Source organism: Aythya marila (genome assembly GCF_965140915.1).
Source record: "Aythya marila genome assembly, chromosome: 6".
NCBI lineage: Eukaryota > Metazoa > Chordata > Aves > Anseriformes > Anatidae > Aythya > Aythya marila.
In genome coordinates, this window is record NC_139047.1 from 23,218,646 (window position 1) to 23,237,330 (window position 18,685).

General features: G+C 42.7%; 1 protein-coding gene across 1 annotated transcript; it reads right to left on the reverse strand.

The window, feature by feature from the left end:
* Positions 1–36: 36 nt before the first annotated feature.
* On the reverse strand, positions 37–16,361 carry LOC309879515 (glycerol-3-phosphate dehydrogenase [NAD(+)], cytoplasmic-like). The gene is made up of 8 exons (XM_082763270.1): positions 16,219–16,361; positions 10,396–10,573; positions 8,887–9,027; positions 7,546–7,684; positions 5,570–5,682; positions 3,831–4,064; positions 3,532–3,638; positions 37–2,218 (listed from the first exon to the last, which is right to left on the reverse strand). The coding sequence occupies exons 1-8, from the start codon at positions 16,257–16,259 to the stop codon at positions 2,122–2,124; spliced, it is 1,050 nt and encodes a 349-aa protein (XP_082619396.1). The 5' UTR covers positions 16,260–16,361; the 3' UTR covers positions 37–2,121.
* Positions 16,362–18,685: the final 2,324 nt, after the last annotated feature.

Consider the following 18,685-nt stretch of genomic DNA (forward strand, 5'->3'; position numbering starts at 1 on the left):
TCTTTGAGAGCTGTAGGAATAAGCACAATAACGGACCACTATTAGAACAGTAATTTATTTTGGGAGAACTTTGAAAATGAAATTACATCAAACCTGCATTTGTTGACCACTTTATTAAACTGTTTGATACCTTTAATGTAAAATGTTCTGTATTAATAGCTCGTAAATCACTTATGAGAATTTCAGCCTGCCTGGGAAGCAAGGGGGTTTTTGAATTCTTTATCCCATCCTGATATATTTGATATTTAAGAATTACATATCTGGCTTTCTTACTTGAAATGAAAGGTCATGACTTTTGTTTTCTTTTTTTCCCCTAATTCTGCATAAAGGATTTGGCCATGTGGTTCCCATTTCAGCTGAAGGAATGTTTCCGTTGCCCTGCAGAGCCCTGAGCTGTTAGCCACGAACAGGCAGTTCTCTTCCTCCAGCTGAGTCTTCACGTGGGCTACCTTCCTGATCTCCACTGAAGAGCAGTGGATGCTACAGCCACTGTTTCTGGTACCAGAGCTAGATTTGCTAGCTTGAAAACAGATTTTAAAAATTATTTATTTTTATAAGTAATATTTTTATACATATATATATAGAACTGATAAATGTGAAAGACAACAACATTCCTCTTAACATATAGAGTGGAGAGGATTTTATAATGTGTTTCTTTTTTCTAAACAATGTCAGTGAATACAGAGAGGTTAAAAAAACACTTGCTGTTTTGGAAAATCAGATGAAACAAAAGTAGCTTACTCTTCCTGTTTGCTTGCATTCTCTCTAAATACAAGTATTTTCAACAGGGTATTAAAGCTTAGAAAATGTGACACTGTTTATTTCATAGATGGCTTTAACTCTGAAAAACATCAGGTATGTAAAATTACCCAATATAGTTAGCTTAAAAACTTTTATGTTTCTAAAATTAATGCCATTGGTAGCAAAATTAAACTGGTCTAGGAACCAGTTTGTGTGTAAAATTCAGACATAGTTAGAGGTCTCTCCCTTCAGGAGTGCAGCGTGTAAGATAAATTGCTTAAGCGACAGCAGGATCAGGGAATTAGTCTGTTTGTTGCGGTCTGTGGAAAGATGCTTGGAGTTGCACTGATGTCAGTCCAGTGGAGCTTCCTGGTAGCGCTGAAATGTAGCCAGGTTTCAAATACAATTTTATAGGAATTCTGTGCGTCTGTAGCGGTCATTTTCATGTACGTATAAAAAGTCAAGTAATGCAGAGGGTGTTTCACTGCTGCTTCTTACATCCTTAAGTGTGATACAAGATACAAGCTGAGCTGTGCGTGCATACTAGTCATCATTTTCTTCTTCAGTTTTCCCCAAGCTAGTATAAATACTAGTGGGTTATGCTTGCTCAGAAATCCTAACGCTCACATAAATGTATTTGGTTATTCCATTTTTTTTCTGTGTATTTCAACAGAATACAGTAAGTACAATGAAAGTCAGATCACTACTGAAAATCCCTAGTGTCCTGAATAATAATAATTTAAAAAGCCCTTCTTTCCTTCCCCACCACAACCCCTTAAACTGCTTTATTTATACATCTGCTAAACATTCACGTATGTCTGAGCACAGTAACAATACCTATTTTTCCAAAGTGGCTTACACTTTGAAACAAAAACAAGGAAGGACTAAATGTCACCAAATACAAAATATTATGCTATTTGTGTTTGAGAAGAATTATGAAAACCCATATTTGCCTATGTGACTGGATCTTACTGCTGTAAGAACTTTATCTGTAATTCTTTTGATCTTCAACTTTTCAGCGTCTTGTGCTGTTCTGTAACTAACATCAGTAGGCACAATGCTGAGGTTCATGCGCGTTAATTAACTCCTGTTACGAAAATTACGATGGGCACTGTTGGAAATCAACATGAAAGTAACTGTAGGCAAATGCTTAAATTGCTAACTCAAATCAAAGTCTGTTACACTTCTACATTCAATTTCTGTTCTCGGATATGGTACTGAAAGGCAGATTTTCACCCCCAGAAAGAGGATACTGAAATACATTCTGTGTTGCTTTTACAGCAAGCATTGCCACACAACCTATTTGTCTACTTTATTTGCTGTGGAGTGGATAGAAGTCCTGAAAAGATGAGAGCACAACCAGATGAGGAGAGCAAACTTCTAAATGTGTTCTGGGTGGTTTTGCAGACATGAGATGAAATCCTGGATCGATCTACCCTCGTAGCAGATCTTGTAGATGGTTGTAAATAATGGAAACCTAAAAGAAGCATGTAAAAATAGTTTTTCAAGTTTACATAAAAATCCATTTTGTTTATAGTGGGGGGAAAAATAGTTCTTTTTTGTTGTTTGCATTGACTGAAAGACTGTAAATTGTAGATGGAAAAAAAAAAAGCAGTAGGAATGAAGTTAGGACAATGAAGAGGAATTTAAGGGCAATTTGGGGGGAGGGGCACAGAGAAGGTGACAACAGAAAATCTGTTTTGGAGACAAAATTGTTATCTAGTGTTTTCATTCACTGAAAAAATCTCGAGGTGGATATCACCCTTTCCCTTCTGTGTGCAAAATGCATGCATTATTTGTATTCATAACTGATATCTAAAAGGCTAAAAAGGACTCAAAACAATGGAAATGTCTTAATGATTTCCTTTTCTTGGCTTGAAGGTGTTTAAAAAAAACAAAACAACAGCACACTTGTAAGCTGTCTTACCATTATTATGTGGTATAAATGATATCACTGAATGACGTGGAGCTGAGTCTGTAATTGGCAGTAATTACAGGGATACTCATTAGATTAAGTTTTGACATAGGTGTACATCCTGTCAAAATAAGCTTTTTTTTTTTTCTTTTTATATTCTGCTTTATCTGTTAATATTCTAACATTTTTAAAAGTATTTGTTTAGTAGTGTTTGACCTCTATATATAATACTAACATAGATCAGGCTAGAAGATGGAGGGAAAGTTTAATCTTTCCTTTGTATAACTTGAGACAAAGGCTTCAAATTATGAATAATCTTATTACCTCTCTCCCCAAACAATTAGAAGTAGTTTATTTCAGCTTCTTTTGTGGAACCAGAGCAGTGAATATATAATATGTGCTGACATCAATTTGTATACAGTTTTTTTGATTGTAAGCATACTCCTGAATTTTATACTGAGATGATTTAGTTCGTATTTGCACTGAGAGCAGTATTGCTGCAAGCTGCAGTGCTGACATACTGAGAATGAGAAACCCTTTGATCATGTTCCTAAACTTACTCTGTAAGCGTGCATCAATCTTGTTCAGGGTGGACCAGTGATATCTAGGTAGCTCCCTTGGACTTTCTTGGTGTCTTATACGTCTGTGGCTTGTTTCTTTTAACACTGTTTTGCCTTCATCCCATTCTACTGATCACAGTAATGAGGAGTCTTGCTAAGTTTAATGGTGGCCCAAGATGTAGCAACCGGTTGTTGCGGAAATGATGGGGTAGTTAACCTTAATGGGACTCGTGTTTATGAATCACTCATAATTCTTGGTGATGCCTGTTGAGTCAGGTGTTTCCCTTGTTTGTCTTTTTAAATCAAAACACTTACTTATCAAGCAGACTTTTCTGTTTCAGAATCTTGTAGACTTCAGCCGAAGTCTGAGGACCTTGTAGTTTTTGTCCGTTCAGCATCTCATCCTCCAATTGCTCTATGGACTAAAAGAGAGGAGACTGATTACTTGCATCAGAGGAAATCCTGCTGCCATACCAGCAGTTACTGAGAAGGTAAAAAGCTAATGATGCCTTTGTATCGTTACACAGGATTTTTCTTTCTTTTTTTTTTTTTTTTTACTTTAAAACACAGGAATTCATTTTTTTTAGTTTAAAATATTTCAAAATCCTCCTTACTTTTCCTGTGCGTGCAAAGGCTTCCGCTACTTTTCTGTTGCGTCCTCCGTAGCAGGTAGTGATTAGGTCAGCAACTCCACAGCTTTCCAGAAAAGTGGCTATTGATACTGGTCCCCTGCAGAACATCTTGGCAAAGGCCACCATTTCCATAAGGCCTAAACGTATAACTGCTGCCTTTGTGTTATCACCATAATTCAGTCCATCGCAGAACCCAGCTCCTACTGCTACAATGTTCTAAAAACAGTTTAGTGCATAGAGAATGAAAGGAAATTGTCAGATAAGACATGCAATTCATCATTGTACATCAAACTTTAAGAAAATTCCATCAATCTGTCTGCACTTTGTTCACTGGAATAAGACCCCAGGTTCAATTCGCAGAGGCTATGAGTTTGTTATGAAGAAGGCAGATGTCTCATTACAGTTGAAGAAAATTTGCTAGACTATAAAAGATTTTATAAAGTATCCACTTTGCAAAGTTATTCCAGTGGGCAAAAGGCAGAGCAGCTTGTTTAATATTGTAACATTGCAATCATGTAGCATGCATGCAATTAATGTTTTGTTTTTCTGCTACTTCCAACTTGGAGCTTGCTGACCTTTCTGTTTTAACTGTTTAAACCATTCTCAGTGAGGACATGCCTCTATCTTTTTTCTGTTGGCCTGTAGCTTAAACAGTTATTGGTTCCACATAATGATGCTGTAATAGATCAAACCTTGTTTTTGCCTGCAAGAGTGGTCAGTAGAATTTACATTTTCTACAGATCTAAACAACTGTCTTCAGATCCTAAACATCCTTGTGTTGCCCTGCATACGTCCCTCCTCATCCCCCAGCTTGCAGTCCCTTGAAGAAGCATAGCTCATTTCATTTGAGTTATAGGTTGGTAGTACTGCCATTGAAATATTTACTCCCAGGCATGCATGTGCCCCAGTGCAGGTTTGTTTTGTTTGTTTGTTTTAGCAAAAGGAATGATTTCAGGAAGAACAAACATTTTCCACAAAACAGAACCAACTTCTCATCTCTCTATGCCCTCCACTACTCCCAGTTCCAGTCTGTAGATGAAAGCAAAGTCTTTGGTTATTTCTATGTAAATAATCTGTTCATATCTGGGTTAAATGGGACCTGTTCTTTACTAGCTGGTAATCCCTCCTCCAAAGAAAGGTGAATCATTAAAGTACAAATGGCTGAACTTATGCAAACTACAAAGATTGTAGCCTGGAGACACTTTTGACACATTTAAGAAAAACAACCCCTAAATCTTAAAGTGCCCCTGCCATGGAAACTTGATGGTTTTGGTATTTCTTTTGACCTAGTCTGGGATCTGTATGTGGACGTGGCTAAACACTGTACGGGTGTGCTTCCAACACTGAATGGTGCTTCTAAGGCAAACTTGCTAGTGGGTTGCTACTTGAACTGTGAAAATAAGTTATTAGCGGAATTACTGTACATAGTAAAAGACTTTGTTCCATGCATGTACAACATAAGAAAATATAGGGGATTAAATTATGCCCTCAGAAGCAGAGGTGAGCGATAAGTTAAAATATGGCTATTCTGAAATGTTTTGCCAGCAATTTTTTTTTTTTTTTTTTTCAGATTGGAAAGCTGGCCTGTGAACTACATGTCTTGTCTGTGCTCACTCAATCCTACAATGGTAGGACTAACATTAGACCATATGGCTTACAGAAGACTCAGGTAAGGGTAGAATTTAGCCCTAATAAAAACAAAATAGTTTGAAATCACTGACTTTTAAGGCTCCACAGATCTCCACTGTATCAACGTCAGGCACCACGGTAATCCTGAAATTGGGGGTCTGCATTAGTTCTTTAAAGATCTGCCCTTGGTTTTCATTTTTGCACCCTGCGGGAAGGAAAGATGAAAGTTAGAGCATTTGTAATGTTTAAGTGACATTAGTATGCACAACTAACTGAAACCCGAAGTAAGGTCCTAGGGACCACTTAGGTTTTGTGGTCCCAGTAACTGGAAATAACACTGCTGCTGGAAGCCAGGGTGAATATATTGAAGTCCTTGTACATGGACTGAGTATTGCTTACTAATGTTTTGAAGAGCTTAAAAGTAGACAGCCCCTAGTGCAGATGTCTGCCTGAGGGAGCTTGTATAACCACAAACCTTGCAAGTGATTAAACTGAGGCGGACCTAATTAAAAATGAGACTCCTCAGGGTTTTTGCGCCAACCGGTGTTCAACTCGCCCTGCCCTGCCCTGCCCTGGAGCCACAGGGGCTACTGCGACTCGCACTTTGAGCATGAGCTGGTCACCACAATCCTTGCACCACCCTACTGCAGGTTTAACAGGATAATATTTACAGATTGCTTTGTACAGCACCCCAGTATAATTGTTCCTTTGAAAATGTAAAAAGCTATAATTGCTAAGTATTATTGTGGGGAGAAAATGATTAATGCCAAATTAATTCCCAGTTACGAGGAGATCCACTGATAATGAAGTGGAACGTTTGCTCTGCTGGAGCAATTTTGTTACCAATTCTACCAGGGTCATGTATCATGTCATCACAGCGCTAGCCCTAGGTAGTGAGAGGAAGGGTAGAAAGCCCTGACTGATGAAGTGGTTAAGGTTGACTTTATCCAAAGAGCCCTTGGCCAACAGGCAAAGATTTTTGAATGGAGTTTCACTTGTTTTTATGCGAGGCAGTCTTGTTTCTTTCAGAGAAAGCTCAGCAGCAAGGCTCTGTAGCTTTTTCCAGTTGTTGCTCCTGGAGGGGTTCTAGGGTAACACCACTGTGGGTGGCTCTGGGGTTTCTGCCCCACCTCATGAGAAACTTTGTGTTTGTTTCTCATCTTTTAAAAATAACTAATGGTAGGGTTTTCTTTGAGGTGACTGTTTCTGGGCTATGTTGCTTTCCAAATGCAGAAACACTTTGAGGCCCCACAAGCCAAGGGGCAAGCATGCCTCTTTCCAAAGTCATCATCATGGCATGGGTTAAAACTGGGCCAGCAGAAACTGAACCATCCCCAAGAAAATGAATATTGCTCAACTCCCCTAACCATGTCTAGTCCTATTTGTGTCTAGTTTCTCTGCCAGCAGCAAATGGTATGGTTTTCCCTATAACCTCTGGACAGCAATGGAGCAGTATTGCAATAACAACCTTTATCTTCGCTAGCTATTGAAGAATGTAACTTTAATATCTGCCGACTTCAAAAAGCAAGTCAAAAATCAAGTGGATTTTAAAAGCTGCTGGCCAAACTTTCCAAGTCAGGTCAGACCCAGTTCCGGGAGCATCTGAGGCTGTGCCTTGGCAAGCAGCCCGAATGAGAGGGAAGAACAGAATGTTACTGCTGCTTTTTGAAACAAGGACATTTGAAGATGGAGAAATACACCTCAGGGGGTGTGAGCACATAGGAGATTCTGATTACGCATTTCTAGCTAAACTACATAGTGTATCACTGCCTAGTTACTCAGCACTGGGCTGTGCAGACAGGTGGCTTTTGATAACTCCTACAGGAATAGGAGTAAGCTGCAATTTTTTAATGGATGAAATTAGCGAACGGTTCTCAGTACTGAAACCTGCTCTCATTTGCAATCTGACCCTGCCAGCACCAAACTCCCTGGAAGTTGTGCTGCCTCCTTGAATGAGTTCAGCATGCAGTGTGGTCCCTTGGCTGTCTCTAGGCCCTATCGTGTTTCCCAGCCCCAGGTGAAGCCAAACTGAAGATAGCGGCTATAATTTGCCCTTTGGAATAGTTACCAATGGTGGTTTCACAGAACTTTTCATCAGCCACTTCTTTGGCTATGTTGGCCCCCATAAGCACACTGATTTCTATTTTCAGTTTCTCTCGAATGAGGTCAGATATGAGCTTCAGGCCTTCAGGACCCTCATCAATCCCCTGAATAAAAGACGATAGTCAAAGTTATTAGAACAGGAAAATAACAGCAGCAAAGCACTGGTAAAGCAGGAGGTGTCCTATTGCCTGCAGGTCTCCCTGGTTCTAATTGGAAGAATTCAGATCTTATATTCACTAGCGTTAGCCATTAGTACAAATGTTCTGCAAACTCAACTAAATTTCAGGGAGAAGGTGCAGTTGAGTTAACCCTGCCACAGGCCTCACACCCAACACTACTGCCCTGAGGGTTTTTTTAAGCTGCATTTTTCCCTTGTGTTAAGTGCCTGTGGTAAGGAACCATACTTTTAAATTAAGCTTACAAGCAGTGGCTTTTTAGCAAGATCTTAAGTATTAATCTGAGTGCTTCATTGGTATTAAAAGGTATACTGAACTGTCACTTTTTTTTTTTGGAGCTTAAGAAAGAAGTAAATTTCCATGAATTTCCTTTCTTTCCCCTCCCCTCCTCTGCGTACTGCTGCATGCAAGATATCATTTCTATAGGGGGAAAAAAAAAGGAGGAGCCAATATTCCAATCTGAAAACTTGAATTAAATTTATTTCATTCCTATTTTAAATAGGATGCTTCCTGTAACACAATCAACAGAAGAAGCAGTAGACTATATTGCTACACTTTGCCTCCAGCTTTTAGTTTGAGATTCTCTTATAAATATTAATTCCTTTTAAAGTTATGATAACCTGGCATCTCTAACCTTCAAAAACAGATTGCTCATTTCATTACAAATTGAAATTGCTTCAGTTCTGCAAAACTGTTGATGATACGGTGCAGTTTTAATGTTGCCATGAACAGCTTTGCATGTACTCAGGCTGGTTGCTCAGACCCAGTGCTCTGCCCAGGTATGAGTTAACTGAGGCTGTAGTCAGAATATTTTTTTCTGGCAGCTGCGCCAGTTTATGCAGCCCTCTCTCTGTGCATTTTCACCCCTGTGCTGGTCCAAGTGGGAACTGATCCAGGCTAAAGATGGGAGACAAGAATGGTTACTCTTAACCCAGTAGGGTTGCCCAATCCTTTCCCCTCCGGTCACATGAATGGTGGAAGGACTATTGGAGGCTTGGAGGCTTTAACTCTTGCAGAAAGAAATGCTCATACTCACACAGAGCATGCAGCAAGGGCTGGAGTTCCTATCCCTAAATTGAACGTATTTATTTACTCTTTACACATTGATTCTTGTGGAGAGAACAACTTACCTTGATCAGTGAAATCCCAAATGTTCCAGGTTTTATCTGGTCTGCAATCTGTTCACAGACCCGTCCGATGAATTGATGTGGTAGAACAAATACTAAGATGTCTGCCCCCTTTGCTGCTTCAGCCACATCTGGTACCGCCACCTGGGACAAGTGGAACAATGGAAATGAGCCCCTCACACCAGGCAACAATTCTCACACCTTGCAGGATTACACCATTCCTGCGACATCCTTAATAATCAGCAAGCTGTAGCTTCCTCTCAATGCTAGTGTGACTCAGAACAAATAAAGCCAGGTTACAAAGGAAACGGCAGGTGAATTTAAGTTTGCTATTAAAATCAGAAAATATTGCCCTTAGTCTCAGCCTTAGAGCAAGTATGATTCCTTACAGAAGAATCAGTGCTGCTACCAGCAAGGCTGCTTCTAAAGGCAAATAGCAAAGCAAGGCCAGGACCGCGCCCATAGCACTGTACAGACAGCCTTTCTGTCTCTCCAAAATGTAGAAAAACAATACGAGGAAAAATATTTTTTTTCCTCGGAGCTGAAGATGTGAGGGGCCCTCCCTCCAGGCTTACTGCAACCAGCTGATTTCAGCTGGTAAAGTCTCAGAGGCTTTGTTATAGGTAGGATGAGGCTGCTCTCAAGTGAGGAAAACAAGCTTGTTGATCTGTTACAGGACTGTGAAAATAACAGCGGCAATTCAGTTTGAACCCAGGAGAGCTGCATGCCAAGTTCAAGCCATGGGAGTGCAAAACTGCAATCCCAGCACTAAATGTGGTTCTAAATATAACCACTCTCCAAGCAAGGAGACCCACCACGTGCGGCATCTGAACTTCCTTTTACAACTACGGCTATTCTAGAAATGCAGTGCTACTTTCTTTAATTCACAGAGCTCTGTCGTTTGGTAAAGTCTTGAACAGCCCAAAAGCCTCACTTTGCTTGCTTCAGTAGCTCTAAATGATCCAAGCTGATTAAATAGTGAGGTATAATTTGGTATTTCAAATGTAAATGAATTAAAAATTAAATACCCTATATTCTGGTGGAACTTGCAGCATTATTATTTAGTAACGTGTTGCTATCCTGACATCACCCAAAACCGGTAGCTCACTGTTCATCTCCTTGTTAGCCATGCTGTTGATTCCCTTTTTTAGAAGAAGGGAGAGCAGTAGCCTCCCCTCTTTATCCAGAAGATGCTGTGGGTTTAAAAATCTCTCTGCTCTGTGTATACACAGCCCTAGAAATAGCAAACAGAGAGATGCTGCTTTATGCTGGGGAGGAGGATGGCATATTATGTATCAGTATTCGACACAGTTGGATGTTTGAAATTGCATGACAAGAGATGAGCTGAAGTCCCAGAAGTAAGTTATATTTCATACTTAAAATACTGGAGTGAGTTAGGTGGCAAACCACAACAAGGCGATGAATTACTTCCTAGTTTAAAGATTGCCAGTTGTTGCCTTCCTTGTCAAAAATTAAAATAAATAAAATCAGTGTTTTTTTTTTCCAACTTACCACATTTTTAGGTATCTTGTATCCAGGAAGATACTTAACATTTTCATGTTCCTGATTGATTATTTCTGAGAGTTTTCTTCCATCGATCATCTCTTCAAATACCCACATCTTGACAGTAGGATCAAATCTGTTGGACATCTGGACATTTTGGCCAACAATTCTTGCTATGGCTGAACCCCTTTTTAAAAAGAAAGAAAGAAATAACTGATAGGACACAAACTTTCCTTGCCAATTGGAACCACAAGTTACTTTCAACATAATAACTCATAAAAGGCCTGTGCTACAAAGCTTCATCTGCCTACTAAATTTATCCGAAAGTTTTATCCACTACCCTCCATCAAAAAACAAACATCAACAAAAAAAAAGCCTTAGCTTAATATCACAAAAAGTAGAACCAGGTAAAACATTACAGTTATAAGGAATCTGAAGTCATAAGAAAGATTACAGAGTAGAAGTGTGATACGCCCTCAACAGCACTAAAAATATACTCTGAGGCTAATTGAATATCTCTTCATCCTGAGATTTTCTGAAAACCAACTCCAAAATAATCCAGGCAGTGAAGTACTCCTGAATGATCTTGCTGTGCCAGTCTTTGTGCATCTCATCTAAAACAAATGGATGCCAATTTCCTACCAATAACCAAACGGTTGCAGTAAGGATTTTATGTAAGATATAAAAACTAAGAAATTATCTTTAGGAAAAAAAAAAATCAACCTGGTGGTTTCTCTTTGGATGTGGTTCTAATTATCAGTGTAACAAGATCCAGAATATCTGAAGATATTTGAACCATCCCATTTACTCTTGGTCATGCTGAGCATTTTTTATCTCAGTTTAGGCAATAACTTTATTACACCATCCAGCACTGCAGCCTTGTGAACTTTCACTTATTCTCTTAACAAGAGGAAAATTAAAAATCTGGAAAAAATACTGAGAATATCGCTTGATGCACTTTAAATTATTTCGGGAGTAGAAAAGCGTGATTTTTATTTTCTCTCGTCTTTCTTTTTGCTTTAATACTACCTTAAAGTACTGGCTGTTTTGCTAACATAACTGAAAGAGGGGTTCCAGTTATGACGTTCTTGTTCTCTGACTCACTTGTGATATACCTGCAATTAGGAGCATGAACAGGATTTAGTTGTTTTCTGTAACAGATAAAAGTCTTAAGTACATCCAAGACGAAGTCCAGTGAGGTCTGTGTTGTGAATGGTTCAAAGGGAAGCCATGTTGTAACTGGCTTTCCTTGGCTCAACTCGATTTTTGATGCAACAGGTTTGCACAAGGCTAATTGCTCAATAAATAATTAAAGAATAAGGGTTTCATCTTAATCTTTAACTACAAAGAAATCCTACTGAGATCAATTTTCACTTTCCCAGCGTTGACTGCTTGCTATATCCTGAGCTGCTGTAATGCTTTCTTTCAAATTGATAAAGGAAAAAAAAAAGGGGGGGAGGGGGATAATTTGTTCTGGTCCTTTGTAAGTGTAAAATATGTAAGCATCTCCAGGGTAAACCTTTATTATTATTTTTTGAAAGGTGTACAATTGCATCACATGTTTGTATTATCTGTAAAATTTCTTATGTTCTGGTTCGCTTCCCCTGTTCTCCAACAGTGAGCACAATCAAGGCCTGAGCTGAGGAGGAATTATGGCTTGCTATCATAAATATAATAAGAAAAGTTATTTTTACACATAAACACTAAGACTTGAGATCTAAATACGTTTTCCAGGTTGTGCTGTAGTCTTCTTTTGTGAGAGGTGAGTTTTACCCGCTTATTATCTACAAAATGGTAACAACTTTCCCCGCTTACACCCAGCATCACCTATCCATTTTTCTTTCTTTCCTTAGACTAGAACTTCTTGAAAGTAGAGACTTTTTTTTTGCTATTTATTTACAAGGCACTTAGGAGAGTAAAAAGGGGCTTCAGTCTCAGTGGAGCCCCAACATTCTCTTTCACTCTGAAAAGCTGAAGACAAACCTAAAAAGACTGCAATGTAGAAACGTTTAGAAGGTGTATAGAATGTGCATCAAGGTGACTTTTTGGGGGTGGTGCTTTATAGCCTGTGACTGTACCAAATTTTTGTGATTTTCTGTTGAAAGATGCAGGTTCCAGCTCTAACTTCTGAAATCCTGACTGGGACTTGCAACTTTCAGTAGGTAAAGCTTGTCTTTCTGCAGAGCTGTCATTGCCAATGTGCTTGGATGTTTCTGTCCAACCATCCTCCCATTGACAAGATACCCATGAAGGTATCTCACGCATAAAGCGAGCTTCATAAATCACCTTGTTTTTGATTGGTTTCCCTAGGAATCTTGGGGAGACAAGGTGTAATGTTTAAAAGGCATTCACTGGTTATCAGGGAAAAACTCTCTCTACGAAACAATTAAGCAGTTCAAAAACTGACGTACTGTTTCATTTGGTCCATTTAAAATTTGCAGTCACCGCTAATCAGCCTTGGAAAGAAGAATTGCTTTGTCTGTGAAGCCAGTGCTCAGTAGACTACACAGGCTTGGCAGAGGAGCTCTGCTTATGCAAACAAAACCAAGGACACACACATGAAGACTTCGCCATTCTATTTTATTTCTCCAAAATTCTCTTTAGTGAAGATTAATAGATGGCTGAGAACTCCGCTTGGATCATTTTTAAATGTAAGTGCAAACTGCCAATCATTCTTCTTCTCCAATTACATTGAATCAGGGTGGAATTGATTTACATATTGCTAAGAAAAAAAGCTTTCTTATGTGGAGGTTTCCTGTTGGTACAATGGGAATTTTTTGGGGGGGAAGGGGGAGGGGTGAAGAATAATTTAAATAAGACCCATTGATTTATATATGCAAATATGAAAGTATTTGTGGCATACATTGGAACTGGTGAAAAACAGCTGAAAGCCTCCATGAAACCAGCTAATCCCTGTCAACTGCCCCTTGCATAGGAAATGTACTTGTGCCATTCCTAACAGGAGCTGTTCCGAGGAGGGCTTACAGAGCTCAGGTACTGCCGATACTTTCCCTTCCCTCAACAGCCTCCTAGGGCTTTGCTATCCTTCTCCTTAGCATTAGTAAGATTGTCCTTACATCTAACCGAAATCTTACCGCAGTTTAAGAATTTCTGTTCTAAGAGGGAGAGATATTGTTTCTCTACTTTAGGTACTTGAAGAGGATCATATCTTTCTTCAGTCTCTCTTAGCCAGCCACCTCTTTTTTTTTTTTTTTTTTTTTTAATTGTAGTATTGCTTAGGTTGGAATGGATCCCGAGAGGTCTCGAAAGTGGGAACAACACTGAATTCAGATCAGTTTGCTCAGGGCTTTGTTCACTCAAGTCTTAAAAACTCCCCAAGGACCAGCTGCTCTCTAGGCAACCTGTCCCACTGCTTTATCATCCTCATAGATTTCCACCTCCCTCTGTATATCCATTTGGAACCTCCCCAGTTCAGTTTATGGCCATTGACTCATTTTCCTTCCATGCACCTCAGTAAAAAGCCTGGCCATCTGTGCAGGGTAAGGACATATGCCTAGTTCAAGCTGAATCTTCACTGAGGAGAGTCCAAATGAATCTAATTAGATTGGAAGAGCTTTTGGGTTCTGAAGGGTCAGGCAGTGAAATAAACCCGTATTTTTAAAACCAGATAACTGGACCGTAATTAACAAACGCAAAGCCTCCTGTACCTGGCTGACAACTACAAGATGCAATGTGGCACTTGCTTTACTTAACCACATCAGTCATGAGTTTCCTGACAGTGTTGACTTAGTAAGCCAGTGTGACCTGCTGAACTTCTGCAGCTGACATTAGCTATTGCAAAATGTTGTGTCACATGTTGGCCACGTTTCTGAGCTGCAGGAAAGCCTCACGTGCAGTTATCTGAGCTGTCGCACAAATATTCGGGAGGAATATAAGGAGACAATGTTTGCCAAAGAAAAACATATTTCCGTGTTGTGCTAAGATTACCTGTACTGCCATAGAGGCTATGAATAGATGTAATTTAAACACTAGAGAACAACATTTATCTACTTCACAAAGATTTTACAGTCTGTCCATATGGTAGGAAGTAAGAGATGAACCCAGGCAGACAGGTAGTACAAGTAAGCAGATAGTACTAAGCGATTTGCTGGGCTGGAGTCTCGGTATCTCCAGGGCATAGCTCTTTTCAGTTTTGTAGATACACATTATGGAAAAAAAGAAGAAAAAAAAAAAAAAGGAAAAAAATAAAAAAAGAAACAACCAACTGGCTTTTGAGAATGTTTTATGGAAAGGGAACAGCTTGGGAAAAGGCAGGAGATGCTTGCTTGAGGATGAGAGCAAGAGAGTAACTGAGTCTTTAATTGTTGGCGGATCAAAGGTAAAAGCTGACTCCCAGATGTTCAGCCGTGGCTCTTGAGGGGCTTGGAAGCAATAAGAAGCAGCTCGTGCAGGCTGTGTTTAAGGCGAGGAAGAGGAGTGTGGCAAGGGAGGGAAGCAAGCGCTGGAATGACTTGGGGACAGTGGCAGTCAGGGAAGCAGGGTGCAGGAGCGATGGGTCCCTTAGGGCCAAGGAAGGGGATGCTGCAGTGAGCCAGCTGTGTGATGGTGGCTTCCCAGGAAGGCCTGGCTGTAGGGTTGTTTGTGAAAGACCATATGTTAGAGATGTGCACGGGGAACCCATGATTTGGAAGCATGTCACAGGTGCGGGGACTCAAAAAGCTGTGGGCTGGTTTTGCAAGGCAGGAGGGTCCAGAGCCGCACCGTAACTACACTGTGTTCTCAGAAGCTCGCAACCAACCACTCCCTCACCTATTGACTTTTTTGGTATTTGCTTCCACATAGCTGTCAGGTATTTAAAAAATCTTAAAGAACTTGCCCTCCTTGTAGAAAAACAATCAAAGAACTACCTGGAGGCTGGGTTTGCTAATCACAAGCACATGCATATACATGTTGTTCGGTTTGGTTGGGCTTAGGTTATATAAACTGTAAGATGCGAAGTCCATTCAGCCAGGGTTACTGACTTCACTGAAGTCTGCCAGAGCCAAGGAGCTTCTGCAAGCAGTGCTTTTGTCCAGGCTAGAAAGAACCAGGCAGTAGCAAGTATATTCTTATAAAGGTGGGCAGGGATAAGCTGGGGACTCAATGCTTTTATAATGCTGCAGAAGGATGCAAAACTACATGCTGAAGATGACAGAAGTGAAGGGTACGTTTAAGTCACGGTTTTAAATGAAACCCGTGTCCTGGTTCTTTCAAAGGAGTGCGAGCAGCATCACCGCTCTGCTCCATGCCTGTATGAGAGGTGCCTGGGCTCTGCCACAAACACAACCACAGAGGCACAGCTCGGGTCCTCTCTGGGCTCTAGCTGTCCTGGTGCCAGGCTGGTCATGCTTGCTACACTTAAATCAAGCTGTGATACACTTAAATCAAGCTGTGATACACTTAAATCGAACTGTAGCCTCGTGCTTGTGCAGTTCCCATTGGCTCAGGCAGCTCTTTGTTACTGGCATTTACTGGATGCGAGCATCCTGACCGTTCCCGTTTAGCTTACAAAACAAAGAGCCCCCGGCCCCAAAAGCAAGCGGAGCTTTTGCCCTGGCTCCCAATCTTCTCTTTCGGCGGGGTTATGGCTTGTAACGGAGCGGGGGAGGGCCGAGGTGCAGGCGGGACCCCAGCGGGCAGGGCCAGGTTTCAGGACCATGGAGACCCCCGGGCACCTGTTGCGGAGCCCCCCGGGCAGCGAGGGGACACCCTGCCGGGCTCAAGCGGGGAGGAGGGCACGGAAGGAAGGGGAAAAAGGGAAGAAAAAAAGGCGACAGATAAAGGGAGGGAGGTAGGAAGGAAGGGAGGGGGGTCCCGCGCTGCGGCACTCACCAGTTCCCCGAGCCCACGATGCAGACGCGGAGCGGCGACATGCTGCTGTGCCCGCGGCACGGCTCGGCTCGGCTCGGCACAGCACAGCCCGGCACGGCTCGGCACGGCTCGGCAGGGCTGCCAGCACCGCCCCCGGCCCGGCCCCTGCGGGAGAAGACGGGCGTCAGGCAGCTGCCAGGGCCCGGCCCGGCCCTGCGCCCCGCCGGCTCCGGGGGCTGGGCTGCGGCACCCCCGGGTGGGCACCCGGAGAGCCCCGGGCGCGGTGGGGAGCTCACGGATCCCTCACACCCTGGAGCGCCTTCCCAGAGCCAAACCCAGCCGACAGCACGGCTCTCAGGGTGGCACGGCAAATCCAAGTCCTCAGGACGAAGCAGAGCGTTGTTTTTTTCCCTACATGGTCTAACCATCCATCACTCCCTGCTGATTGTCTCCTCTCTGCCCTCCAAAGCAGCCCTCTCCCCCATTTTCAAGCCCAAGAGCACTCCCACCCTTCCAAGCCTCTGTGCCCTGCACCCACCGGGCCCGACTCGGCGGCGCCTGGCTCCACGACGAGGGGTCTGGAGAGGCAGGCTGGCTGCCAAAGCCTGAGAAGAGCCTGTGGGTGGTTTATGGAGGGAGGCATCGGCTCAGCCTGCCTGCTGCTCTCAGCTCCAGCAGCTCAGCTGCTTGCCTGGTGCATCCTGCTGGTGGGGAGAGTGCCTGGGGGCTCACAGAAAACACCACAGAATGATGCACTGGGGGTACAACCTCCTGAAGGTGAAGGTAAAGCCCACCCTGGGCACGTGTGGGGCCTGCAGGGGGTTCTGTGAGGTTCTAGGTGCACCTTCCTTCACTCTCCTGCCTGCTCACCACAGTTAGCTCTTCCCCTGGCTGGATAGCTCCTCTGTGCCTCGTGGCTTTCTTCTCCCTTTAGCTTATCCCCTCTCTGTGAAGATCTCATGTGGAGGCGAGGAGGAGCCACCAACCCTCCTGACACTTCTCTGTCATAACCTCTTCAGTCCTGGTGAGTCCTCAAGCCCTGGGGTGTGGGCACAATCACCAGAGCCCTGTCTTCTGGATGTAATCCATGCAACTGAAGGTCACAGAATTATAGAATGGTTTGCGTTGGAAGGGTCCTTAAAGACCATCTAATTCCACCCCCCTGCCATGGGCAGGGACACCTCCCACCAACCCAGGTTGCCCAAAGCTCCATCCAGCCTGGCCTTGAGCACCTCCAGGGATGGGGCACCCACAGCTTCTCTGGCAGCCTGTGCCAGGGCCTCACCACCCTCACAGTAATTTATCCTGAATATCTAATCTAAATCTACCTAACCGTTACTCTGTGTCTTATCACTACTCCCTGATAAAGAGTCCCTCCCCATAAGATGTCCCTGGTCTGTGGAGTACTTGAGTACTGCAAACTGTAATGTTTTCATCTAAATTAAAGTTTTTAATTACAAAATGCTGCCGTATCAGTTCAGTAGCCTCTCGATCAATTGATTTGTGAGGCCTTCACATGGGGTTTGCACTGACCAGGGGTGTGATTGACAGCGGGCGAACAGTTTTAACCGGGGACGCAGAACTGCCACGAGAAATGGGGCCTTTCTCAGATTCGAGCCCTGGAGCCATGGAGCACCAGTGGATGCTGATGACTTGTTTCCTCGGGCGAGAAGAAGGATCTGTGCTTGCTGATGTAGGCACAGTGTTTGTTTTCCACATAAGCCCAGGAGAGCCCTGGAGTGTGAGTCATTAGTGCATAGCAGACATAAAAGCCTGGGCCGCTTAGCAGGGAGGACAGAGACAACCCTCCCGAAGGCACCCCCTCCCACGCTCACCTGGTCTGGTTCAGCACCTAACAGGCTGTGCACATGTCAACACTGGGAGTTTACAAAGCCGGCAGGTTTTCATCAGCTGAACAGCTGCTGCAAACAAAAAAAGAAAAAAACAGACTTGCTGTCAGTGGTGCACTCTTTCTGTGGGGACGATGTGGTCTTTGAACGTCCCTAGAGATGTGACTGAGAAATGCCAAACGTGGCAGGCACCGGGCAGGAGGTGGGGAGGGAGGAGATGTGGGGCTGGCTGCTCTGTGGGGAGCAAACCAAGGGCAGGGTAAAGTGCAGAACCCACGGGTGCTTTTCCTCCCTCTCTGCCCACCCCAAACGTGTTTACGGGGAGGAATCAGATCCCTTCCCAGCACTCATTCTGCTAAGCTCATGCTCTCTCATCACCTCTTTGCTGTTTCTCTGTTTATTCAGGTGATGCTTCTCTGTACCTGTTCCAGCACGAACCCTGGCTTGCTGAGCACTGATAGCCTGGATGATACCCTAAAATCTCAGTGGAATTTCACCCTGTGCCTTGTATGTATTTACTTATTGTTCCTGGAAATACTCGCCTTGCTACATGTAAGACTGCATTTATTATTTTAATAACTACATTGGGCATGTGGCTTTTCCTCTTCTGTTCACAGCTGATGAATTTTAATTTTTAC

Excerpts from the sequence above, each read along its gene's own strand:
- LOC309879515 (XM_082763270.1), bottom strand. The coding sequence starts at position 16,259 with ATGTCGCCGCTCCGCGTCTGCATCGTGGGCTCGGGGAACTG. Across the intron at positions 10,574-16,218 it reads ATCGTGGGCTCGGGGAACTG|GGGTTCAGCCATAGCAAGAA; the intron begins GTGAGTGCCGCA and ends CTTTTTAAAAAG. Across the intron at positions 3,639-3,830 it reads CCTTTGCACGCACAGGAAAA|TCCATAGAGCAATTGGAGGA; the intron begins GTAAGGAGGATT and ends CCTCTCTTTTAG.